The sequence below is a fragment of the Heterocephalus glaber genome, unplaced genomic scaffold, assembly GCF_053883595.1.
Source record: "Heterocephalus glaber isolate CG9 unplaced genomic scaffold, H.glaber_assembly_v1.0 deba00001442, whole genome shotgun sequence".
Lineage (NCBI taxonomy): Eukaryota > Metazoa > Chordata > Mammalia > Rodentia > Bathyergidae > Heterocephalus > Heterocephalus glaber.
In genome coordinates this window covers 48267547-48294487 of record NW_028258296.1, presented here as the reverse complement: position 1 = coordinate 48294487, position 26941 = coordinate 48267547, and the positions used below count along the sequence as shown (strand labels likewise).

At 35.6% G+C, this 26941-nt stretch overlaps 2 protein-coding genes and 1 long non-coding RNA gene across 10 annotated transcripts in view; 2 read left to right on the top strand and 1 right to left on the bottom strand.

The window, feature by feature from the left end:
• Positions 1-12246, top strand: part of Ptpn22 (protein tyrosine phosphatase non-receptor type 22) — a 73570-nt gene extending 61324 nt beyond the window's left edge. For 4 of the 5 annotated variants that reach the window (XM_004853760.3, XM_087212705.1, XM_087212707.1 and 1 more), the window contains 2 exons: positions 7053-7130; positions 10066-12246. In XM_004853760.3, coding sequence (XP_004853817.3) covers positions 7053-7130; positions 10066-10130 — 143 coding nt within the window. In that variant the 3' untranslated portion in view covers positions 10131-12246. The remainder of the gene's footprint in view (positions 1-7052; positions 7131-10065) is intronic. The other variant, XM_087212706.1, reaches the window with a different exon arrangement.
• LOC110350983 (uncharacterized) overlaps positions 1-13911 on the bottom strand; it is a 29531-nt gene extending 15620 nt beyond the window's left edge. The window contains exons 1-2 of one of the 3 annotated variants that reach the window (XR_015451841.1): positions 13271-13911; positions 375-444 (exon numbers count right to left, since the gene is read on the bottom strand). This is a non-coding gene — a long non-coding RNA (uncharacterized LOC110350983). The remainder of the gene's footprint in view (positions 1-374; positions 445-13270) is intronic. The other 2 variants (XR_015451840.1, XR_015451839.1) reach the window with 2 other exon arrangements.
• Rsbn1 (round spermatid basic protein 1) overlaps positions 12364-26941 on the top strand; it is a 54137-nt gene continuing 39559 nt past the window's right edge. The window contains exons 1-2 of one of the 2 annotated variants that reach the window (XM_087212709.1): positions 12364-13170; positions 25415-26088. In XM_087212709.1, coding sequence (XP_087068835.1) covers positions 12465-13170; positions 25415-26088 — 1380 coding nt within the window. In that variant the 5' untranslated portion in view covers positions 12364-12464. The remainder of the gene's footprint in view (positions 13171-25414; positions 26089-26941) is intronic. The other variant, XM_087212708.1, reaches the window with a different exon arrangement.

Below are 26941 nucleotides of genomic sequence, written 5' to 3'. Positions count from 1 at the left end.
TTGAGGGCAAGTTGATACAGGACATTTACTCAGTAATGATGAAGAGACAACCAAAAGATGATCCAAGAGCTTCTAGAATCTAGATGGATCTAAAAGAAACTCAAGGATCACTGGACTTACAAAAGGAGTAGAGGCAAAGATTAATGGTATAAAAATTTTATTCACCAAAATTATGGCAGGAAATATCCGAAATCTAAGGAATGAGATAGATACCCAGGTAAAGGAGGCACTTAGCAACCCAAATAGACACAACCAAAAAAAAAAAAAAATTCCTCCATGACACATCATAGTTAAAATCTCAGAAACTCAGAGCAATGAGTGAATATTAAAAGTTGTTAGAAAAAGTGCCAAATTACCTATAAAAGCAAACTCACCAGAATAACAGCAGACTTCTCAACACAAACCTTAAAGGCCAGGAGAGTTTGGAATGAAGATTTTCCAGCCCTAAAAGAAAATAATCACCCACTCAGATTACTACATTCTGTAAAATTATCCTTCAAAATTGATAGAGAAAAAAGTCCTACCATGATAAAGATAAACTAAAGAAATTCATGACCACCAAATCAGTGCTTTGGAAAATAATTAAGGGAATTCTAAACAGAGACAAGTTTGACAACAACACCCAAGAGCCCAAAAGAGAGAGTAAATCTCAGTGGAAGAGTAGTTAAACAAAAGGAAAACAAAGGAATCAAGCACTTGAAAAGTAACATAATGATAGGAAACTGGATTATACCTTTCAATAACAACACTCAATGTAAATAGTCTTAACTCTCCAATCGAAAGACAAGCCGCAGACTGGAAGATTGGATCAAAAAACTTAACTATATGTTTCCTGCAAGAGACACACTTCATTCATAAAGAGAAACACAGATGAAAAGTGAAAGGATCAAAACGCTATTCCAAGCAGCCGGGGATGGGAAGCAAAGAAGAACAGCACTGGTCAAAAGAGAAAAAGAAGGTCACTGTATATTGGTAAAGGAAACAATTTACCAAGAATATTATAAATATATATGCACTGAACATCAGCACATCCAATTTCATAAAAGGGAACTGCCTGACATAAAAGGACAGATAGACACCAATACAATCATAGCAGAGGACTTCAGTACCCATCTCTCACAAATACATGGGTCGACTAGACAAAAAAATCAACAAAGAAATATCAGGGTTAAACTATACCACAGAACAAATGGATTTAACTTTTATTCACAGAGTGTTTCATCTAAGAATAGCAGAATACACATTCTCCTCAAGAGTCCATGAAGCTTTCTCCAAAGCATGTCTCAATAAATACAAAAGAATTGAAATAATCTATTGCATCCTATGAGATCAAAGTGGAATGAAAATAGAAATCAACAGCAAACAAATCTCAGAAACTACACAAATGCATGGAGATCAAATAATACACTCTTGATGAACAATAGGTCACATAAGAAATCAGAGAAGAAATTCAAAATTTCCTAGAATCAAATGACAATGGTAATACAACATATCAGAATCTGTCGGACATAATGAAAGCAGTTCTGAGAGGGAACTTTGTAGGTGTGAGTGCCTACATTAGAAAGACAGAGCAATCCTAAATAACCTATGGATTCATCCTCAAGGCCCTAGAAAAACAAGAGCAATTCAAATTGAAAATTTGTAGGAGGAAAGAAATTGAGAAGAAATCAGTGGAACTTGAAACTAAAAAAAAAATACAGTGAATCAATGAATCCAAGAGTTGTTTCTTTGATAAGATAAATAAGATTGGTAAATTTTCAGCCAAACTTACAAAAAGAAAAAGAGAAAGAAGATCCACATCAATACAGTTGGAAATGAAAAAGGTGAAATTACAATAGATACCATAGAAATCTAGAGGAATATTAGAAACTGTTTTGAAAACTTACATTCCAATAAATTGGATAATCTAGAAAAAGTGGATAAATTCCTAGACACATATGATTTACCAAAATTGATCTAAGAAGATTTAAAAACTCTGAAAAGGGGCTGGGGATTTAGCTCAGTGGTTCTGCCGCCTGCCTCGCAAGCACAAGGACCCGAGTTTGATCCTCGGTACCAAAAAAATAAAAACTCTGAGCAGACCAATGACAAGGAATGAAACTGATGCAGTAATAAAAATTCTACAACTAAGAAAATCTCAGGGTCTGATGCATTCACTATTGAATTTTACCAGAACTTTAAAGAAGAACTGATGCCAATATTCCTCAAACTTTTCCGTGTAATTGAAAGAGAAAGAATGTTTCCAAACTCATTTCATGAAGCCAGCTGTAATAGCAAAACTGAATAAGGACTCAAAAAAATATATAAACTATAAGCCAATATTCCTGATAAACATAGTTTTAAAAATCCTCAATAAGATACTTGCATACAAAATTCTGCAAATTATTAAAAAGATGATATACCATGAACAAGTGGCTTCATCCCAGGGATGTAAAGATGTTTCATCATACATAAATCAATAAGTATAACATACCACATAAATTGAATGAAGTATAAAAATCACATAATCATCTCAATAGATGCAGAGAAAGCCTTTGAAAAAATCCAATATTTCTTCATGATAAAAAAAAAAACCCTGAAGGGGTTGAGGATTTAGCTCAGTGGTTCCAGCACCTGCCTCACAAGCGCAAGGTCCTGAATTCGATCCTCGGTACCAAAAAAACCAAAACCAAAACCAAAAAAACCCTGATGAAAATAGGCATAGAAGGACATTACCTTAAACTGATAAAAGCCATGTATGACACAGCCAACATCATACTGAATGGGGAAAAGCTGAAAGCTTTCCCTCTAAAATCAATAATGAGACAAGAATCTCCACTTTACTCACTCCTGTTCAATACAGTACTTGAAACATTATCCAGATGAATCAGAAAGACAAAGAAATAAAAGGGATATATATAGGAAAAGAAGTCAAATTATCCCTATTTGCAGATGATATGATCTTCTATATAGAAGACTTCCCCCAAAAATATTCCTCCAGAAGACTCTTAGCGCTGATAAACAAATTCAGCAAAGTGGCAGGATCCAATATTAATACACAAAAATCACAGGTTGGGGATTTAGCTCAGTGCCATGGTGCCTGCCTCGCAAGCGCAAGGTCCTGAGTTCAATCCCGGTACCAGAAAAAAAAAAATCAACAGTGTTAGCTGGATGTGGTGGCACACACCTGTAATCCCAGCACTTGAGATGTTAAAGCCAGCAGGATCACTGTGAGTTCAAGGTCAGCTCAGGCTACCTAGTGAGTTCAAGGCCAGCCTGAAGATATAGTGAGACTCTGTCTCAAAACAAACAAACAAAGAAAAAATCAATAGTGTTCCTGTACACCAATAAGGAACCCATCAAGAAAGAAATTAGGAAAAACAATGCCATTCACAATAGTGTCAATAAAATGAGATATATAGGAATCAACCTAAGCAGGGTGGTAAAGGATTTCTATAATGAAAACTACAGAACTCTGAAGAAAGAGATGGAAGAGGATGCAAGAAAATGGAAAGACATTTTCTGTTCCTGGATGGGCAGAGTTAACATCATTAAAATGTTTATATTACCAAAATGATCTACAGCTTTAATGCAATCTCTATTAAAGCACCAATAGTATTCTTCACTGAAGTAGGAAAAAAAATCCTAAAATTTATATGGAACCAGAAGAGAATCAGAATAGTCAAAGTGACCCTAAGCAAAAAGAGCAAAGGGGAAGGCATCATAATTCCAGATTTTAAGTGACACTATAAAGTTGTAATAACAAAACCAGCATGATGCTGGCACAAAAACAGACATGTAGACCAATGGAATAGAACATAAAACAGAGAAACAAACACATTCACCTTCAGACATTTGATTTTTTTATAAAGAGGCCAAAGACATTTGGAGAAAAGATAGCTTCTTTAACAAATGGTACTGGGAAAATTGTTTATACACATACAGAAGATTGAAACTAGGTCCATATCTCTCACACTATATTGATATCAAATCAAAATGGATCAAAGACTTAGATATACAAACAGAAATATTGAAACTGATGGAAGATAACTTAGGGGAAACACTTGAAACCATAGGCATAGGTAAGGACTTCCTGAATAGAATTAACAAATGGGATTACACCAAACTAAAAAGTTTCTGTACAACAAAGGAAACAACCAATGGAGTGAAGTGACACCCTAAGAATGGGAGAAATTCTTTGCCAGCTACTCTTCTGATAAGGGCTAATATCTAGACTACATAAAGTACTCTTAAAATTACCCCCCCACACAAATGAACTACCCAATCAATAAATGGGCAAATGAATTAAATAGATATTTCTCAAAGAAGTACAAATCAAAACTACTCTGAGTCTATCTTCCCTCAGTCAGAATGGCAATCACACATACACACACACACACACACACACACACACACACACACATGCACACATGCACCAACAACAAATGTTGGTAAGGTGGGGAAAGAAGATTCCTTCATACACTGTTAGTGGGAATGTAAACTAATATAACTGTTATGAAAATCAGTATGGAGAGTCCTCAAAAAATTAAAAATAGAAATTCTATTTGACTTAGCTAGACCTCTCCTGGGTATACTGCCCAAAGAATTAAAAACATCATATTATAGTGATATTTGGATACCCATGTTTATAGCAGCACAATTCTCACTAGTCAAGCTCCAGAAATAGCTTAGATGCTCATTATCCATTTATGAATGGATAAAGAAAATATGGTGTATATATATGTGTGTATATATATATATATACATACAATGGAATACTATTCAGTCATAAATAATGAAATCATATTGTTTTTAGGAAAATAGATGGAACTTGACACCATAATGTTAAGTGAAATAAGTTAGACATTGAAAAATGTTGCATGGTTTCTCTTATAGGAAAAATCTAAAACAAATAAAATAGTAATATAAAGGAGAAATGGTAGAAAACAAAGAAGCAGACTTGTTGGAAATGCAGAAGGGGATGGGGGAAGAGGAGTGTAGGGAAAAGGAATAAAGGGATTAAAAATTATTAATATATACATGTAGCAATTCCCCAAAACAAAAAAATGTAACTATTATACATCAAACACACACATACACACACAAAGACAGTGTTTCAACTTGTGAAAATAAAATGACAACCATGTTTTATGTTTTATATGCAGGTCTTACATATATTTTATTAAATGCAACTGTATTTTATATTTCTTGATGGAATTGTATATGAATTTTAAAAATTCATTCGCAGTGATTCATTTTGAGTATATGGGAAAATAGCTGATGTTATGGCTTGTGTTTAGATGTCCCCCACAAAGGCTCATATGGTTGTAGGTGGGGCCTTTTCAGGGGTGGCTGAATCTAGAGTGTGTGATAGATTCATGGTGGAATGCTAGGAGTAAGGGTGCTAGGATTAAGTGTGGGTGATTACTAAATCAGTCTACTGATTGTTTTGGGACTGCCCTAATTCCAGTATCCTGGATACAATATAAGGGATAGAAAGAGGCTTGTTTTGTCTCGTGATTGCTTTGCTACCTCTGCCTGCCATGGACTGTGTCTCCTCTGAGATACCTGTCTGCCATGCACCCTGCTTTGGATCCAGATGATTATGTTCTGAAACCTCTACAAACTGTGAGCCAAAATAAACCTTTCCTCCTTCAACTTTGGGTGTTAGGTACTTTGTCTCAGCAACAAGAAAAATAACTAAGACAGTTGATTTTTTTTTTTTTACAGTTCATTAGGGCATTAATCCTATAGCATTGCTAAATTCATACCACAAGTTCTAGCAGCCTTTTGTATATGTCTTATGATTTTCATACCCAGTGTTTCTTTTAGAAAATATCTAAAGCGTGTCAAAATGTAAAATAAAAGTTTCCTACAATATACATGTGTAGGATCTCTGGTTCCTTTGCAAAAAGCAAACTCTCAGTCCACGTGCAGTATAGAGATCGATAGCTCCTGAACTTCCTCACCTTCATCTACTTTGTATTCATGTCTGTCCTCAGTGCCTAGCCCAGTGCTTGTCACAAGGTATCAATCAATATATATATAATTGGATATGATTGAATCTACTATGTTTTAGTGATTCATACTCAAGTACATCCCAAAAGGGAGGGTGTTTCTAGAATCCTAATATTTAGGTGTGTATATCCAAACACATATATGCAGTTCTCATATTGCATTCTGAAATGTTGAAAACCAAAATGAGAATATTTAATAACTTTTCCCCATTTGTATGCTGTTTGTTAGAAAGTTTTTTGTTTTTTTTTTTTGGTACCGGGGATTGAAGTTGGGACCTTGCACTTGCAAGGCAGGTGCCGGAACCACTGAGCTAAATCCCCGGCCTGTTAGAAAGTTTATCCAAACTGAAATTATCTTTTTTCATTGCAAGATGGTGCATGTGCAAGGTGTGGACCAGTTTTTATTGGATTGTTTTAAAAACCAGGCAGGGAAAAAAACTAGGAAAAAACTAATATCTGTGTATATTAAGGCATTGGGAAGACAAATATATTTTTAAGCCTACATGTAAGTAACAAAAATAGCAAAACAAAGTACCATAACAATGCTTTTGGGAAACTAAATTAGAATCATCTATAATGGGAAAAAAGTAGGCTGGAAAGTGGAGAGAGATTCTAGTAGAGGATGCTGCAAGTAAAAAAATCACAGACTCACCATAGATAAACAAATAAGGTGAAGATTTAGAAGTATACTAAGAGTGGTTAGAGTAAAAGACAAAGTCCAAAGATAAATTGTGACTCCCCCAAAAAGTTGACTCATAATAAAATGGATCTCATTCCTTTAGCAGTTTTCTTTAGTGTTAGGATTTACTATATCATCTGATTGTAAAGAAAAAAACCATTTAACAAAACAAAACAAACACACAATGAGAAGATTATAGTCTCAACCATTTGTAAGAAGTATCAACATTTGATACTGATATATTTATTTGGAAACACTAATTGCTCTGTAGGAAATGTTTAATCTCAGCAATTATGCAATTTCATAAACAGTAATATAAGTCTGTCTTCATTCTTCTCCTTGTGTTTTTCTCTCTTTTTTTTTTCTCTTGATTATAGGTATCTGTAATTCTCCCTCACCAACTAAGCCTGCAGAATCTATTCAATCAAATAATTCCAGGTCATTTCCAAATTTTGGTATGTGCATTATTTTATAGCAGAGATTTTTAGAAAATATATTTTACAGTATAGGTGCTTATATTTATATCCTTTCCCATGCAATTTATCTTTTTAATTTTAACCTCAGCTACTTTTTTTTTTTTTTGGCACTGCTAAAAATTAAACCCAGGGCCTCATTCATGCTAGGCAGCCACTGTACCATTGAGCAGCACCCTCATTCCTCAGCTGCATCTTAACATCTCAAATAGTGCTGAACTGTCTAGCATATGTGGAAAAGAAATATAGATAACCAAATTATTATTCTAGTATGTAGTAAATAAACATGACTAGCGAAATGAAGAACTTGAGATGTTCTGATAGTCCCTGTCATATCTATAGCTAGTTACAAAAACGCATACAAGTGTCATTAAAACAACAGCAGATGCTATCTAATCTTATATAACTCATTAGACAGTAGGAGATGGAGCACAATTTTGACAGTTTAAAGGAATTGCTATAAAAAAATAAAGGAATTGCTTAGCCTTTTGACCCTAAGTATAAGCTATAAACTAGACGGTAATTTTGTATTATCTTAAGCATTGTATTTTTCTATGTGACTTGTACTTGTGATAGTACTTAAAATAGTATCATATATAGTATAATTTCTAAGTCTGGCAATTAATGTAGGCTATTACTACTAAAATTATTAACCAAAAAGCAGACATCTGAAAGGATCTGGAAGACCCCTGGAGTATTTTGAAGGAGATTCATGGTAATGTGTCTTTTACCGTAATAATTTAATAATTAAGCATTCACTGTACTACTTGATCACATCTCATATACAATTGCCCAGATACAATTTTTTTTTGTATTAGGGATCGCACTCAGGACCTTGTGCTTGAGAGGAAGGTGCAGTGCCTCTGAGCTAAATCCCCGGCCCCAGATACAATTTTTATTTCTGTGAAAAAGCAGAGAGAGATTTTGGTGGAGAAGTAGAAATCTCTGCCATATCTGTGCCTATATCAGTTTGAGAAAATCTCTAACTAGAATTTCTGTATTTGTTTCTTTAGCCATAAATTTTTATTTGGATTTTATTAATGCTATGGTTTAAAATATTACTTAGAATTATGATTTGTATGGAATCATTTAGTTAAAACCATTTATGTAAAATTCTGCATTAACTTTGCCTTGGACATACTGGTCATATTTTCTGTTTCTTTTTCACTAAACCAGTGATGCTGCTTATCTAACTTATAGTCTACATAACTTCACAATGATCTGAAAATTAGACAGCTGCCTCCATGTTACTTCTCAAATATGCCTAGATTTGAACAGTTTACTTACTGAAAAGGCAGAATTTACTTTTTCATTGCTCCTTTTTATAAAGAAAGCAATATTAATTAATGTAAGGATACATTACTCAAAATGTATTTAAATTTGAAAGAAAAACTTGTGGTTCATGATTCCTGAATTAACTCACATCCTCTCCCCACCCCCCAAAAAGAAGATAGCTCATATTTTTTCTATTGAGAATTGAGTAGTGGAGACTAAATACAAGACATATTCCTTATATCGTAGATATTTCAAGTAGTCATGTAACATGTCCTTACTTATAATCCCAGTCCACCTGGGTTACAGTCAAAATATCTGTACTGATGAGGCAATTTTGATGATCACATGCACCTACTTAACATGAAACATCTTACCCTCTAGCTTGTCCGTTATTCAAAGGGGTAAAATATACATGGGCTAGGCTGTGGATACTTCTTCCAGTTTTTAAAAATCTCCTCTGTTAATTAAATTTATTAGTTTATTACTTTTTTTTACATTTTCTTTTCTCTTCTCCTACTATGCTATTATGTTTCCAGTTCTGGTATAGGTTTTTGTAAATTCTGATTTAGGTAACAATTGAGTAGTTACTAGGTAAGGTGTTGAAATAAAAGGTTTAGGAATATCTTTTGATATTTGTTGTTCTTCTGTTTTTCAAACTTTTCATTTCTTAATTTAAGCCCCTAAAGTTATGAAGTGTAAGATACCTTGAAAATATACTACCATCAAAGAAAAGGCATATTTTGCTGAAATGATAAAAACCAATGTCATCAACCTGCAAATGTTCTGAAAGCACGGCCACAATAGCCTTTCTTATTTGTGAAAATTTTCCTTAGCTTCCTCCTTTGTGGGAGGTAGGGGGTGTGAATTTGAGGGAAAAAGAAATAAAAGTAACTGTTCAACTATTTAGTTTTCCAAGATTATTACTTTATTTTTTCTAATCTCTTCTCACATAATTGGTTAGTAATACAGAACTTTCTGAGCCTACATAGAGGTATAACTGGACTTAATGCAGTAATATGCAAGTAATAGTGCTGAGTTTTGTGAAACTGAAATTCAATTTTGCAATAAGTAAATGGTGGATAAAAATGTAGATAAATGATATTATGTGCTGAATTATCAAAGACTATTATAACCAGGGTTTTCTATCCAATTACTACCATTATTAAATTTATAAGTGCTTTATAAATGTAAAATATTAGTAATCATGCTGGGAATGAGGCAAAGTGGTACAGCACTTGCCTCCCATGCGCAATGTCCTGGGTTTGATTACCAGTACTGCAAAAATAAAATAAGTATTCTGTTATCATTTAAGCTTTAAATTACTGTAATGTCCCTACAATCTATTACTAAATTGGTCAAAGATGCTATCTAGACTTTTGAAAAGAACCCATGTATTTGCATATGTTACATTGTAAATTCCAAGTATTTTTCTTCTTTAGTACTGGGGATTGAAACTAGCCAGAGCCCTAGTTAAGTTGCTATGCTGCCCATGCTGGGTTTGAATTTATGATCCTCCTGCCTCAGCCTCCCAGAGTACTGAGGTATGAGTATTATAGGTATGGACCATTGTGTCTGGCTTCAAGTTTCATTTCTGTATTTAAAAAAAAAAAACCTCTTTGTTCACTTTTATTTTTGTTCTCAGGTTTTGCAAATCGTTTTTCAAAGCCCAAAGGACCACGGAACCCACCACCATCTTGGAATATTTAATACAACTCTGGATTTATCAGAATATGGGCTCCAAATGAGCCTGAAATACAACTACTGGCTAGCTAAAAGAAGTGCTGTATATTCATAATATTGTAAAGAATATATGATAATGTTAATAACTTTTAAAAGAAAATCAATACCTAAAATGTACCAATAAACAATTTTTAAAAAGAAAATAAATCCATTCAGGAGAAAAGAAAAAGAAAATAAGCAAAAAGGCCAGAAGTTTTGCATTTTCCTATCATTTACATTGGAATATGTGGGTTGGAAATTGTAGATAAAAAGTTCATCACTTGAGTTTATGAAGAGAATGCTGTATGAGAAACACTTTAAAAATGGATTTATCCTGAGTTTGATCCCTGGTACCAGGAAAAAAATAAAAATGGATTTACTTTTGGAAGTTATTCTATTTTACTTTTTTTTACGTAAGTGTAAAGTTTTGTTCATTTTTGTTTTAAGAGACAGGTCTCACTATGTTACCCAGGATGGTCTAGAACTCTTGGGATGAAGTGATCCTCCTTCCTCAGCCTCCCCAATCCTGGGACTCTTAAGTGTGTGTCACCATGCATGATTTAAATATAAAGTTTTTTCCAGTCTCTTCTGAGAGTAAATACTTTTTAAATTTTCTTAGTTTATCAGTACATGTGTGTAGTACATAATGTCTACAGTCTTTGTGGGAAGTTGATATGTGTATAAGGTTTTATAAGAAATAGATCTCAATTAAATTTCTACATGGTCAGAATATAAAAAGTTTGTTTAATTTTTTAAATCTTACCTTGTAGTTGCAGTATAAAATTATTGCTTGTGACAATGCCTATTCTCTAGGAGTTATTTTTGCCTAAATGGAGTCATATATATTTCCAAATGTTGTGGGAGACTGGTACTCCAGCAAAGAAGTTATATTTAAGAGACTAAAATGTACAAATAATAACAACTGTAAGTTTTTATTTGAATATATCAACTAACAAGATAGTCAACTATATTCCTGCTAAGTTTTAACCTCAATTACCAATTCTAGAAAAACAACAAAATTGCTACCTTTTGGTAGTATTTTCATTATATAAAAGGTTCTATATAAATGAGCAATTTCTATACAACCAACCAGAGGTACTGCTCATTTAAGTTTCTGATTATGGATTTGCATTAAAACAATTTGACATTCCAAATCTAACTTTATGTAGCAAATAACTTAGTAGATCAGTATGATTAGAAAGGATTCACTTTACTTACCCTTATGATTTAACATCTTTTAAAAAAAAGTTTATTTATAACTTTTAGAGACAGTGTTAACAGTATTTACTCATTAATATTTTTTACTAGGAAGCCTAATGATAGGGCAAAGTGAATGACACATTATTACCTGTTCATTGTAGTACAGTATACCCAATAGATTTCAATAAACTTTTTTGTTTTGAAACTAACTTTATTGTAGTAGTGTTTAAGTTATTCTTCTCTAGGAATCAGTGGTATCAAAACAGTAATTTTATCTGCTGAGTCTATCATTACAATCAATTATTTTCAAATATCGTTGTTAAAGACCAAATATATTAAAAGAATCCTAGGTAAAAGCTACAGTGACAAAATTCTAAATGAATTTCGCTTGGAGAAAAGTGATGATTTTGGGTGTTTGTTAGTAGACACACCTTTCAAATTTATGCATCCTTACACTCATGATTTGAAAAAAAATCTTATTAAACATTTAAAATATGCTTTTCCGCCTAGGATTTTTCGTGGCTGTGGGAATATATTCAAAGTAAATGCTGGGCTCCCTGGACTGCCAAGCAGGTCCTGCACCTGTCTCGTTACGCCTGTAGCTGGAACCACAGCAATGCCCCGAAGGTGCTTCCAAACACTTCTGAATCGCAGCCCTATTGCATGTTTCAGCAAAACCGCCGTCATTTTACATAATAGTAAATTCTCTTTTTTTCCTTCATTTTACTCTGTCAAGGGACAAGGCCGGAGATTCTTTTACCTCACAAAGGCTGTGAGAGAAACATGACATTTAGAAGTCACTATGGTAACCACCTATTCTGTGTAAAAGGACGAATGGACGCAGGAAGAGGATAATGTGAGCTCGCCACCAGACTCAGAAAGCCATTAACAATGTTTGGGCCGTTAAGGCGGTTGGCGGCAATTCGACGGCCGGGAGCCGTTGCGTCGCATCCCGAAGCGTGACTCGGTGCACGCTCCCTCTCGGCTCCTCCACTCAGAGCCTGGGACGCGACGGGGGCGGCGGAACTACCGCTCCCACGCGGCTTTGCGCGGTCCAGGGCGCTTTACAATGGAAACTCGGTGGGAGAGGCCTGCGGAGCTCTGGGAACGGCCGCTTCCGGCATGTTTAGCTCCGCACCGAGTACGGCCGACAAATGGAGGGAGAAGGAGAGACTCCAATGCCCAGAGGGCCGTGCGCGAGTGGCGCTTGCGCGGTCCGTGGACGGGGGGGCGGTCGGGCCATTTAAATGTGTGTTTGTGGGTGAAATGGCTGCGCAGGTCGGAGCAGTGCGCGTAGTAAGGGCGGTGGCGGCGCAGGAGGAGCAGGACAAAGAGGGGAAAGAGAAGCCCCATGCTGGGGTCTCGCCCCGGGGAGTGAAACGGCAGCGCCGGGCAAGCAGTGGGGGGTCTCAGGAGAAGCGGGGGCGGCCGAGCCAGGACCCCCCTCTCGCTCCTCCTCACCGGCGGCGTCGCAGCCGCCAACATCCCGGGCCGCTGCCGCCAACGAATGCTGCCCCAGCCGTCCCGGGCCCTGTGGAGCCTCTGCTCCTGCCGCCTCCGCCGCCACCGTCGCTGGCCCCCGCCGGGCCCGCTGTCGCCACCCCGCTCCCGGCCTCAGGCACCTCGGCCCTCTTCACCTTCTCGCCCCTGACGGTGAGCGCGGCCGGGCCCAAGCATAAGGGCCACAAGGAGCGACACAAGCACCATCACCACCGCGGCTCCGATGGCGAACCCAGCTCCTGCGTCCCAGGCGATCTCAAGCACAAGGATAAGCAGGAAAACGGCGAGGGGACTGGAGGGATGCCTATGCTGAAGGCCCCCAAGCGAGGTGAGAGCGGGCGAACTGCCCGGGCTTGGGCTGGAAGTCTCTTTAGGTTCCGATATCCCGCCCCTTTAGTACCCACCGAAAGACTCCCAACCCTGCTCACCTCCTGCTGCTCTGCTCCCTTGATCCCACTGGATGGACCCTCGATTTCTGGCCGTCGACACAGTCTGACCTAATTGAGGCTTCTTGCTCCGAGGCTGAGCTGTCAGTTACCAACCCCCTTTCCAGTCCCTCGGAGCCTCGAAACGTTTGTTTTCAAATTCGGCAGGGTTTCCGCGCCGCGCGATCCTTGGCATGGAATTAGTGGATGGGGTACTAAAAACTGCCTTTCTGAAGTAAAGGCGCGTCACTAAAATCCTTCTCCTTTTTTTCCTTCCTGATAATCTTTAGTTTTTACTTCCACCCCACCACCTTCGCCCCAAATTATTTCATAGGTCTGGTTCGGGGCGTTTATGAATTATTATAGAGGCTACACAACTCAGTGGGTTCCTTAGCCTTCTGCAAGGTAAAAAAAACAAAACAAAACCAGCTTATCTCCTTTTTTATCTAGAGATAAAAATACCTTAAAATTTTTTTACTTTGGTTGTTTTAACTCTTAGAATAGGGGTAGAGGAGGTTTTCTCTATTTGGTCCTAGGAAATGCGTAGAACCAGCAGTGTCTCTGAAAGAGGTAAGAGTGCAGTCGATAGTAGAGGTGAGAATTTCAGTTGCATTTTATTCTGTCTAGCACAATTTGATGATCTATGTAATTCCAGTAACCTTCAAGAATATTTAACCCAGAAAAGGTAGAACTCTTTTATTAAACGTGAATTCCAGGGAAATTAGGTTGTTTTCCTATTCCCAAATACTTGTAGCTTTAATTTATATTTTATGTGGAAGAAGTGAGGTATGCTTTTGCTTGTGCCATTTTTGTGTTTTGTATATGAATTTTAAATCATTTAATTGTATCTCCTTAAGATTTTAAGATATTTCTGTGTTTTGCTACTGGACCAGTTTGGTTGTTATATTTTACTGAACCAGTCTTTGAATCTAAAGTTTTGGGAGTCTTACATTATTTCCACATACTTGATCTTAGGGTTAACCGATTTTTTTGTGTACTACTGTACTTCCACTAGTGCTAGTATCAGATACAAATAATTTCTCAGTAAATGGTTATTGAATGGAAATAAATATTTCTTCTTTTGATTGTGTTCAAATCTCATCCTCAGAAATGGAACTTATGACAAGCTGACAAGGTGTCAGTTTCCACCACCAATAAGAACGGTCTTGGTTTATTTTTACATGCAGGTGTGTATTTATATTCATCCATCCATATGGAGCTAGATGGTATCTTAGCCATCATTTTTGGTTTTTTTGATTTTTTTCTTTCTGGTACCGGGAATTGAGCTCAGGACCTTGTGCTTGCCAGGCAGGCACAGCAAGCTACATCCCCGGCCCTTCATCATTTGTTTTAAATTTGTGTTGTAGAAGGGAAAACCAAGGCCCAAAATAGTGAGGAGACTCATCTAATCAAATCACAGTTAATTAGTACCAAGTACAAAAGTTAAAAAAAAAATTGAATTTAAAGAAGTTTAAAGTCATTGGCACAACAGAGTGTAGAACTCAAAAACTTGTGAACCTCAGTTCAAGCCTCATCCCCAAGCTACGTGATTTTGCTTTCTTTCTTTACTCTTTTTACTACTCCTTTGCTTATATTTTTCCTGTGTTTGATACTGTAGTGACACTAGCTGATTCTAAATCAATAATCTCTCACCTAGCTCCATTTTATGGGTAGATGGCAACAGTGACATGTAATAATTAGAAGTCCTTCTCTGAAGATTGGTCAGTCTCCATGTCCTTTTAAAAAGGAAATAAGGGCTGGGAATTTAGTTCAGTGGTGCTGCTGCCTGCCTCACAAGCACAAGTTCCTGACTTCGATCCCCGGTTCCAAAAAAAAATAAGAAAGAATAAAAAGGAAATAAAAACAAGTCTGTAATCTAGTATTGATGAATAGAAGTGGTAGTACAGATGGATAAATGATGGAAATGTTTTATGTCTCTGCTATCCAATGTGGTAGCCATATGTGGCTCTTGAGCAGACTTGAAATGTGGCTAGTGTGACTGAGAAAGTGAAATTTTAATTGTATTTAATTCTGATTTATAATTGGCCACACATATGGCTAGTGGGTGCCACAATGGACAGCACAGCTTTTGACATGTATGGTTTACCTTTTGTGACGAGAAATAGGCTAAGGTCAGGTCATTTAAGCATTTTAACTTTTGGCTGGGAGATTATTGCAGTATATCCCCAAACTATATTATTAGGAAAAGAACTTAGAGACATTTGGTAAAAACTGCACTGTAGTAGTCTAGATACTTGGCATGAATTGGCATTTTAAAAATTCTGAAAACTGTACAGAAAAACTGGTTTAACTGTTGCTTAGTCCCGGTTTTTGCATACCACTTGAAACTTTTTCCTCTCTGAATATGTTTTTTTTTGTTACCTTCATACAAGAGACATGCCTCTGTAGTTAATTTGAATTTAAATTGTGGCTCTTCACTTTAACCTCTCTCTTTAGCCTGTTTTCCTGTCTGTAAATTGGGTTGTATTTCATTTATAAGGTTATGTGGATTAAACGGAACAGTATATGGAAAGCACTTAAAATAGTGTTTGGCTTGTGGTAGGCACTTAATTAAAACTGGCTTTTATTATTTTTTTTAACACCTGGTCCTGGAAACAACTCCAAGATTAATAAGGAGAGTAGGTAGACTTGTTTACAGAGTTGTATCTTCCCTTTGCTCATCCTCCGATTTTTAGAAACTATTTTGAGATAATTACAGATTGATAGGAAATTTCAAAAATAGCACAGAGAGGTCTTTACTTTTTACCAGTTTCCCTCAGTGGTTGCCTCTTACATAAATTGTTGTATAATACCAGCACCAGGAATTTGACATTGGTACAATGTGTATGTGTAGATTTATACCATTTTATCACATGTAGATTAGCGTAATCACCACTGCTATCACAGTATGGTACTATTGCATCTCCACAAAGATCCCTCTTGTGCTGTATACCTTTATAACCTTAGGTTCTGTCTTGCTCTCTCCACCCTCCCTACCATCCCTAACTCCTGGTAACCACTAATCTGTTTTCTGTCTCTGTAATTTTGAGAACATTATATAAATGAAATCATACAGTATGTAATCTTTTGAAGTTGGCTTTTTTCTTTCAGCACATTGTCTGTGAGACCGTTCACGTGGTGTTTGTAACCATAGCTCCCTCCCTTTCATTGCTGAATAGTATTCCATAGTATGGATGTACTTTTGTTCCCCCGTTGAACCATTTGTCTATTGAAGAACATTTTGGTTGTTTCTAGTTTTGGGCTATTATGAACACTTTTGTGTGGATTTAAATTTTTCTCTAGGAAATGTGATTCCTAGGTCATATTTTAAGTACCTGTTTAGGTTATATTTTTTAATGTGTTATATTATTTTCTGCAGTGTCTGTACCATTGTATATTCCCACCAGTATTGTTTTTCCACATGCTTGACTATATCTGGTGTTGTTACTTTTTATTTTAGCTGTTTTAAATATTATATGGTGATATCTTATCATGATCTCATTGCTACTGATATTTATCAACTTCCTCTGTCATCATTTTCCATTTACATATTCTAATTAGTAAACTATCTATATCTTTTGCCCATTTTCTTGTAAAGTTGTTTCTTTTTTTATTGTGTTTTGAGAATTCTTTATAGATTACAGGTAAGTCTTTTGTCAGGTTAGGTGGTTTGCAGGTACTTTCTAGTCTGTTGCTTCTCTTTCATCTTAACAAGATCTTTCACACAGGAAAAACAAATCAAGTTTTAAATTTTGTCAAAGTTCAATCTATTGTTTTTCTTTAATGAATCATGTCCAAAGTCCCAAGGATTTCCTTCTGTTTTTTCCCTAAAAGTTTTGTTTTTGTTTTTGGTACCGGGGATCAAACTTGGGTCCTTGCACTTGCGCAGCAGGCGACAAAACCACTGAGCTAATCCCTAAAAGTTTTATAGTTTAAAATTTTACACTTAAATCTGTAAATCTGTTAACCACTTGAGTAATTTAAATTTTGGTTCTCTTTTGAGGGGAATTCTCTTTTCTTTGTTGAAAAGAGAATTCTTTTTTCATTGTGCTTTTTTTTTTTTGGTACCGGGGATCGAACTCGGGTCCTTGCACTTGTGCAGCAGGCGGCGAAACCACTGAGCTAAATCTCTGGCCCCCAATTCTTTTTTCATTGAATTGCTTTTGTACCTTTATCAAAAATCGGTTCTATTGCCTCTTTGTATAACTATTTAGTTAAGAGTTGGTTTTTAGATTTTAAATGGTTAGAAAAAAACTTCATAACATAAAAATTATATGAAATTCAGAGTCATTGTCCAGAAATTAAGTTTTATTGGAACACAGCTCTGTTTATTCATACATACTGTCTGTGGCAGTTCTGCAGTAGTGAAACTGCTACTACTAGTAGCAGAGTAGAGCAGTTGAGACAGACCATATGTCCTGCAAAGCCTGCTATCTGGTTCTTTACAGAGAAAATTGCCACCCTGAGTTCAACTTCAAGACATATTCCTACCCACTGCCCCACCAGTACTCAATCCAAATTCAAGTGTAGCTTAATTACAAATTAATTGTGATCCCAGACATTTGGAGTTGCTCATAATTAATTGAAGCAAACATTTAATCTGTAAATGTTAGGATAAACTTGCTTCATCTGTAAAATAGGAAATAAAGTGATTTTCAAAGAGGTGAAGTGACATCCTTGAAATTTTCTAGTTAATGATAGAACTGAGTATTAAACTCAGTTTTTTGCCCCACAGTCCACTAATAGGCTTTTTTCTTTCTGCACATGTTGGGATCGACAAGTTAATGAAGATATAGTAAAAGTTTTTAAAAAGTTATTGTAACTAATAGGCTTGAGTCTTAAGTTGACAGTTGTATATGTCCTTCGAAATCTTAATTTCTCCCTCTTATTGCTCACAAAAGTATAAACATATTTCCTCAAACACCATCAGAAGAAGTAATGGTTACTTTTATTCTTGATTAGTAAGTGTTTTCTTTTAATATTTTTATGTGTTTTTAGAAAGGGGAAATAATTCCCTAGCTTTCTGCTTTGTTGTTATTTAATAACAACATTTAATGACAGAATTCCTCTTACACATGCATATATAAGTCAGCTTTCGCGGGGGGATTTAGCTCAGTGGTTTCACTGCCTGCTGTGCAAGCACAAGGACCCGAGTCCGATCTCCGGTACCAAAAACAAAACAAAACAAAACAAACAAACAAAAAATAAGTCAGCTTTCCTTTCTCATATGTTTTTCACCTTTGCCTTACTGGTATCACAGGGAAAGGGTTCCTACGTCAGAAGTTAATAGAAATTTTCTGTAATGTCAAAAGGATATTGGCAGTTTATTTTGTTTGTTTTTGGTGGCACTGGGATTGAACCCAAGGCCTTTACACTGAGACACATTTTTAACCTTCTTTTAAAACTTTTTTTTATTTTGAGACAGGGTCATGCAAAGTTGCCCAGGCTGGGTTTGAGCTCACAATCCTCACTTGGCAGGAGTTTTAAATTTAAAAATTGGATTGTTTTTAGTGATGAGAATGGAGAATTGTTAGGATTATAATGAAAATTGAAATGAGCAGATAACCTCATCAGAACAATAACTTCAGGAGCTGATATTGTAACTGAATAATCTTAGCTGATCATCTATGGGAGTTATATAGAGAAGTTGATAGAGGAGGCAGCGAGAGAGTGCAGTGTGTCGTATTGGAAGAGATTGAATTTTGGAGTTAGACAAGTGAGTTTGAATTTTGAGTGTACCTATTAGCTTTGGGAACTACTATAAGGTACATTTCTTTTTTCAGGCTATTTTCTTCTCTGATAAAGGATTTCTATGTCCACTTCACTAGTTTGTAGAAGATTAAAATGAGATAACTTATACAGTCCCTAGCATATACTTAGTGGATAATTGTTTTTGTCCTTTTGAACATTTTCTTTTTCCTTTTTACTTGTTTCTCTTGTATACTACATTGTACTCTAGGCTAGTAATTTCTAGTTCTAAATTAACATTCCAGAGCTTTTGCCAATTATTAAAAGGAATGTTACCAACTACTTTTATTATGATAATCAAATTCATAAGGGATTGTGTTGATGGCCTTATATTCATTGTCTCATTTAACCTCTAAACTCCAGGAGATGCTTTGCCTACCTCGCAAGCACAAGGACTTGAGTTCGAGCCCTGGTACCAAAAACAAACAAAAAAACGATGAGATAGACACTAGTATTAAAAACATTTTTAAGTGAGAAAATTGAAGTTTAAAATTTTTTTGAATTAGGGGCCTGGGACTTAGCTCAGTGGTGCCACATCTGCCTCACAAGCGCAAGGTCCTGAGTTCGATCCCCGGTTGGGGGAGGGGGCTGAACGAGCACAGACCTTAACAGAGTTTGAGGCTTTACCCCCAGTCTTAACTGTAAAGCACCCACTCATACATAGCACACTGTAGATTTCATACTCTGTCTTTAGAATTCAACTACTTGGTGGTAAAAGTAGTAAATATGTATTAAGTATTTATGTTCTAGGATTATGCCAAGTGCTTTACATATATTTTTCATATACTCTGCACACTAATCTTATGAGAAAAAAAAACTGTTGTTAACCCTCATTTATCAATGAAAAACAAGGTAGAAAAGTAGTAATTTATAAAAGGTTATTCTGGCTCATTGATTGTTGGTGAGAATGGAAAATGGCACAGCTACTGTACTTTGGAAGACAATTAGGCCATTTCTTACAAAACTAAACATTTTTATTATGTGATCTAGAAGTCACACACCTTGGTGTACTTAATTAAAAGATTTGAAAACGTTCATACAAAAACCTGCACATAGAGATTTACAGCAGCTTTATTCATAATTGCCAACACTTGGAATCTGCCACTATGACCTTTAGTAGATAGATGGATAAACTGGTTTATCGAGATAGTACTAAAAACAGATGAGCTATGTAGTCATGAAAAGACATGGAATAACCTTAAATACATATTACCAAGTGAATGAAGCCAGTCTGAAAAGGCTACAATACTGTATGATTCCAATTATGTGGCACTAAGGAAAACACAAAACTGTGGAGATGATGAAAAGATCAGTAGTTGAGAGTGATCAAGGCACAGATTTTTCAGGCTGTGCAACTACTCTGTGATAATAATGGTGGATCTACTTCATTTTACATTTCCCCAGACATATAGAATATGCAACACCAAAAGTGAGCTCTAATATAAATTATTGGACTCGTGATAAAGGTGTGTCAATGTGTGTATCACTGTTGAGGGAGTGTTGCTAGGGAGAGAGGTTATGTGTATATAGGGACTTGGGTATATGGGAAATCTCTGTACCTTCCTGTCAGTTTTGCTGTTAACCTAAAACTGCTCTTTAAAAAAAGCCTTTAATGGGTCGGGGATTTAGCTCAGTGGTTGCGCCACCTGTCTCGGCAAGCACAAGTTGCTGAGTTTGAGCCCCCGTACAAAAAAAAAAAAGCCTTTAAATGGAAAAAAAGTTAGATTGCTAAGAAGTGGTAGAACTATGGTTTCAGACCTAGCCAGTCATTCATAAATATCAAGGGGTGTGGGGATAAAGCATTGTTAAAAACACGTGATTCACAAAATTTGAAGATTGAGCGATTTTTGATTTTTCCTTTTTATTTAAGGTTTTGTGTAGAACCAGGAGAACTCTCAAGACCAAACAGTTTATTTTCAGGAAACAACTTTTGTCCTTTTCTCTATTATGATTATTAAGATCTTAATAATTATTATTGTTTTGTTTTGGTTATGCACCATGAGTTTTAGACATTGAAGTTACTACACTTTTTTTTTCTAAAGTATAGTTCAAATGTAAGAATGATTATGAGCTGGGCCTGGTGGCACATGCCTGTAATCCCAGCTACGCAAGAGGCTGGAGCAGGAGGATCACAAGTTTGAGGCCAGCCTGGACAGCTTAGTGAGAACTTGTCTTACAGGGCAGGGGATTTAGCTCAGTGGTTCCGGCGCCTACCTTGCAAGCACAAGGTCCCGAGTTCGATCTCCGGTACCAAAAAAAGAAAAAACTTGTCTCAAAATAAAAAATTAAAATATGGGCTGGGGTTGTAGCTCAGTGCTCCATGTATTTAGTCCCCAGTACCAAAAAAGAAAAAAAGAATGATGTTATGAATTCATGGTTTATAATTTGGAAAGCTAATTTTTGTAACAATGAAAACTTTCAGTAGTGTGTTGTTAAATAAATCATGCTGTGTGATAATTGATAACATTAGCATATGTGAAGATTTTACTGGTAATGTCATCTATTAGTCTGTATGTAGTTATAATGGCCTCTAAAGATAAGCAACAATTTGTTTTTCAAATTAATGTTTGTGTCTTTCTCTGTAGAATCACATACTTTAATTTGAATCTCACAGTTTGATAAGTGAAAGCTTTCCTTATCATAGGTGTTGTGTGGCTTGGCTTCTTCTCTGTAAAGAACTGATGTCAGGGGTGGGGATGTAGCTCAGTGGTAGCTTGTATAGCATGTGCAGTGCCCTGGTTTCCATCCATAAGACTGCAATAACCGTAACAAAAACTAATGTCAATAAATTTTGGCTTCTTCACTATGGGGAAATGCTCAACATGTGACTTCCTGAATACATTCCCTGTTGGAAAACTAAAATACTCTAGCAGGAATGTTAAGATTGTGAAGCTTTTGGACATTGACTTTTAAATAACATCTTAAATTCAAGGACAGGCAGTTAGTGTCTTTCTCCTGAAGCAGTAATGACTACTTTATGTAATAACCTTCAACAACTTGTGGATGCTTATGCCATTCTCAGTTGTCACCATAACAAGAAATAAACAACAATAAATTTTGTTTGTTCATGGAAATTCATCTTACACCGTAAGTATAAGATGAATAGTTTCAAATTTCTGTACAAACAAGTGCAAGTTTTCTCAGCTTGAGAAGTCAACATTTGAAAAGCAAGAATGAGGCAGAGATAGATGGAAACTTATTTCATAGTTTAATTTTTTTATTGTGTTGGAATTTTCATTTCCTTGTGTAGTCTTTTTGTTTGTTTGTTTAAAATGGGCTGTGGTGGACTAATTGAATGGTTTTCATGTAAATAAGTTTTGGAATAAAACCCAGAGAGACTTGACCATGTTAGAAATACCACTGGTAAGCTGATAGTAATGTAGAAAATGTGTTACAATCAAGGCAGTTCCTTCTTGATGTTAATGTTAGTGGCAGATCTAGGTCACGACTCATCTTCTGCATACCAGATAGCTCTTCTGAGGCTTAAAGCAACAAGATCTATTCAGATGTATTTTCTCTCTTTTCCTGTGAAATTGCTAAAACATTTAATAGAGGGTAATTAGAGGACTATTTTTAAGTCAGTCTAACCTTATATTTAATGGTATTTATTTGCTTGGGAGAATTGCCTAAATTACTGATTTGATACTTGGCAAAGTATTTAGATTAACTTTGTTTTGGTAAGAAACAGAAATGACTTATGGAGTGTTTAGTAATTATCAAAGATTTAGTTGTGTATAGAATAAAACACTGTATTTTACCGGCATAAGCAGTCTCATTGCATGTATATTTTGGTATATGATCTCAGTTTAATTATAAGTAATATTTGCAAATAAAGGTTTTTCTTTTTGTTCTTAAAAGCGGATGCTAAACACAATGAAAATTATTTGACATCTGTATGCTTGAAAGTCTTTGACTTCCATGTCAAAATATTTTCTTTAGAAAGTTTTGTCACTTACTGTATTTGCTGATTTGGAGTAACTTTTATATAGAGTACTCAACTATCATGTGTACTGTATTTATATATTATACCCAGTACATTCTTTGCTGTTAAATTATTGAACTTATTTTTTACAGAGCTAAAAATAGAATTAATTGGAGTACCTGTGTAAACACTGAATTACTTGAATTATATCAGAAATACTAATAATAGTATTAATACTAATTGATACTATTAATACTATCAATACTAATATTAGTGTTTCTGACATACTAATGTATGGTAGATAAACTCTATACAGTAAATATTAGATAAATTCTAGACAGTAAATATTAGACCAAGCTTGAAGATTGGTATGTGCCTGATGTTTAATCCTAAAGATTTTTTGCTAGCTATATCTTCCAGCTAGTAAATAAAAGAGGCCATTTTATCTTGGGCTTGTTAATCCATGGTAATACTTTTAAAAATTAAAATTAATTTTTTGAATTGCAAAAATATATATATGTGTGTTACAGAAAATTAGAAAATACAGGTAGGCAGAATAAAAGACAGACATTTGTAATCCTACTACCTGTGGATAACTACAATTAATACTTTGGTATATATTCCTCCAGAAATTTTTTTTGTGTATGTTTATATATATATACATACACACGCCCACACACACATATAAATACATACATATATAATGCATATATAGATCAAGCAGACTTTTTCTTCTCTTTAAGTCCTTTGCAATTTAGGGGAATATTTTCCCCTAAATTCTCACATGCTTGGCTCATGTTATTAGTTAGGATTCAGTCTAAATGTCACCTCTAAAAAGAACTTCCTCAGCATTTACAGCAGCCTACTTATCACTACCTGGTACTTTCTTTTTCTTGACCAACTATATTGTCAGGGTACAGAGGGTATAGGGATTGTGTCTGCCTTAGTTAACACCATATCCCTAGTATTCAGAAGTATATCTGGAAGGTAAATGGTAGGTACTTAATAAATGTTCAAATGAATAAATGTGTAATATAAAAATGGGGTCATAGGGCCGGGGATTTAGCTCAGTGGTTCTGGCGCCTGCCTCACAAGCCCAAGGTTCCGAGTTCGATCCCTGGTACCAAAAAATAAATAAATTAATTAATTAATTAATTTAAAAAAATGGGGTCAGAATATACGTGTGTTAAGTGGGTACATGTGTTAAATGCTCTGGAAAGAAAGGTAAACTGTACATCCCTTACATTAGGTGTAGAATAACAATATGATTTAAGGGCTGTGTTGGGGAGTACAGTTGTTAGGGAGCACATGGCAATAGTAACTATTGCTACATACTCCCTTAGGTGGGGAAGAATTGTTAGAATAGACTTTCTAGAAGAGTGAAAATAATTTGTATGTAAGTCAGATCTTTTCATCTATAATATGTAATTGCTGAGTAATATTTTTAGTTTGTAACTACCAGAGTTTAATCAGTCTGTTTACTAATACTTGTTTTTAGTCATTTAGAGGATTCATTTTTATTGTTTTAAATTCTACTATCATGGATATTTTTATAGATCTTCAATTATTTTCTTAGGCATATAAATATTTCAAGACTTTTGATGTATGTCACCAAATTGCCCTCTGAAAGTTGTATGAATTTATAGTTCCAACAACCATATCTAAGAATGACCCCAAAACAAAAACCCCCACAGTAAAAACTATAGTGATTTGACAGGCAAAATGGTATTTTAAGCTGAGTGTGATGGTATATACCTGTAATCCCAGCATTTGGGAGGCTGAGCCAGGAGGAGGTTTGTCAGAAGTTCGAGGCCAGCCTGGGCTACATAGTGAGTTCAAGACTACTAAATAGGAAGACCCTGTTTCAAAAAACAAAACAAAACAAAACCCCTAAAAGGTATCTTAGTGGAGTTTGGTTCATCTACATGTACCATAATAATTTATATAGACTGACAGCAAAATGTAAGATATGACATGCTTTAATTTAGATTTTACAACCACTATTTCAAATGTTCACACTCAGGGCAAAGTTATTGTTAAATTATTTAGTAAATATACTATCTCAGTAGCAGGGTTAAAAACAAATGTTCCGTACAATAGGGCGCATATGAAATTAACATAAAATTAATTTTGATTGTAAGTCATATTAAATTATATGCTACCCTTGCAAATACCTGCTTTTTTGTTGTTTGTGGTGATGCTGGGGATCAAATATGGGGCCTTGTATATGTTAAGCATGTAGTCTACCACTTAACCACACCCCCAGCCCCCTGTTACCTGTTTTTTAACATAATCTTCAACTCAGAATGTTAGCATTTTTTAAGATCTTTGTCTCATTTATTTGGTAAACTGTAAGTTATAATGACAAATTCTAAGAAATTGAGAGGTGACTATTTAATTTGAGATCAAGTACCTTAAGAAGCTTGTATGTTAACACTAGTCCTACCAACTAACTTCTTTTTAATTATTGTGGCCAGAAACACCAGATGAAAATGGTAAAACCCAGAGAGCTGATGATTTTGTCTTGAAGAAAATAAAGAAGAAAAAGAAAAAGAAACACCGAGAAGATATGCGAGGAAGACGCCTTAAAATGTACAATAAGGAAGTACAAACCGTCTGTGCTGGCCTGACTCGCATCAGTAAGGAAATTCTCAACCAAGGACAAATAAATAGCACTTCAGGAGTTAATAAGGAGTCCTTCAGGTATCTGAAAGATGAACAGCTGTGCCGATTAAATTTGGGCATGCAAGAATATCGGGTACCCCAGGGAGTACAAACACCTTTTATGACTCACCAGGAACATTCTATTCGTAGAAATTTCTTAAAAACAGGTACTAAATTTAGCAACTTTATTCATGAGGAACACCAGTCCAATGGTGGTGCTCTTGTCCTTCATGCTTACATGGATGAACTCTCATTTTTGTCTCCAATGGAGATGGAGAGATTTTCAGAGGAGTTTCTTGCTTTGACATTCAGTGAAAATGAGAAAAATGCTGCTTACTATGCTTTAGCAATAGTTCATGGAGCAGCTGCTTATCTCCCAGACTTTTTGGACTACTTTGCTTTTAATTTCCCCAACACTCCAGTGAAAATGGAAATTCTGGGCAAGAAAGATATTGAAACAACAACCATTTCAAATTTTCACACTCAGGTAAGGTAAAATTATTGTTAAATTATTTAGTAAATATACTATCTCATCAGCATTAGCCTCCTTCTGTTGCATGGCACACCAGCACATTTTGGTAAAAATTCATGATGATAAAAGCACTGGAAATTGTCTCTTCATCCAGTTGTAAATCTTAATTGCTGAGATCTTTAGGGTGGACCTTTTTCTTGAAGAAATACTTTATAAGTGTCATGCATCATTAGAAGTCTTTTTGAAACACAGGTAGAAAATGAATTGTCTTGCACTAAGCAGGTAATCTTAGTGTGGAAGTTGTTTAGATTTTGTAGTCTTGAGATGACTTTCGATAAGACTTAGGTTTATGTCATAATAGAACACTTGAGGGTGTTGGCATAGTTAACTTGCCAGGTTTTTGCTGGTTTTGTTTCTCCAGTAACTTGTTGGCAGTCTATTCCAGAAATACGCCCCATTTATGTGACTTGAGAGTGTCACTAGGAAGGCCGCCATAGCCTCTGCTCCTTCTGCCTGTGCATTGTTGAAGGTAAAGACATTTTCTGAAGCCTTGCTTGGGCAGTTAGGCTTAAGTCAGCAGGGAAGTGTTGCCTTTCTAAACCAGTTTTTAGCATAGCATTTTTTTTCAGTGAAGTTATTTTAGGGCATTAAAAAGACGTTAATAATGTGTCCTTTTTTTCTTGCTTGGTTTTCTCATAAGGATTATGAATGTGAATGGTCAGCTCTACTTTTTTACTGTATATATTGTAAATTCAAGTTTAGGGGAGATGATTTCACTTTTTAGAGACGATTATATAGCCTGTTTTTTCAGATTATCTAATTTGCTGCCATTCTTTTAAGTTTAATTTTTTTTGATAAATACACTGTT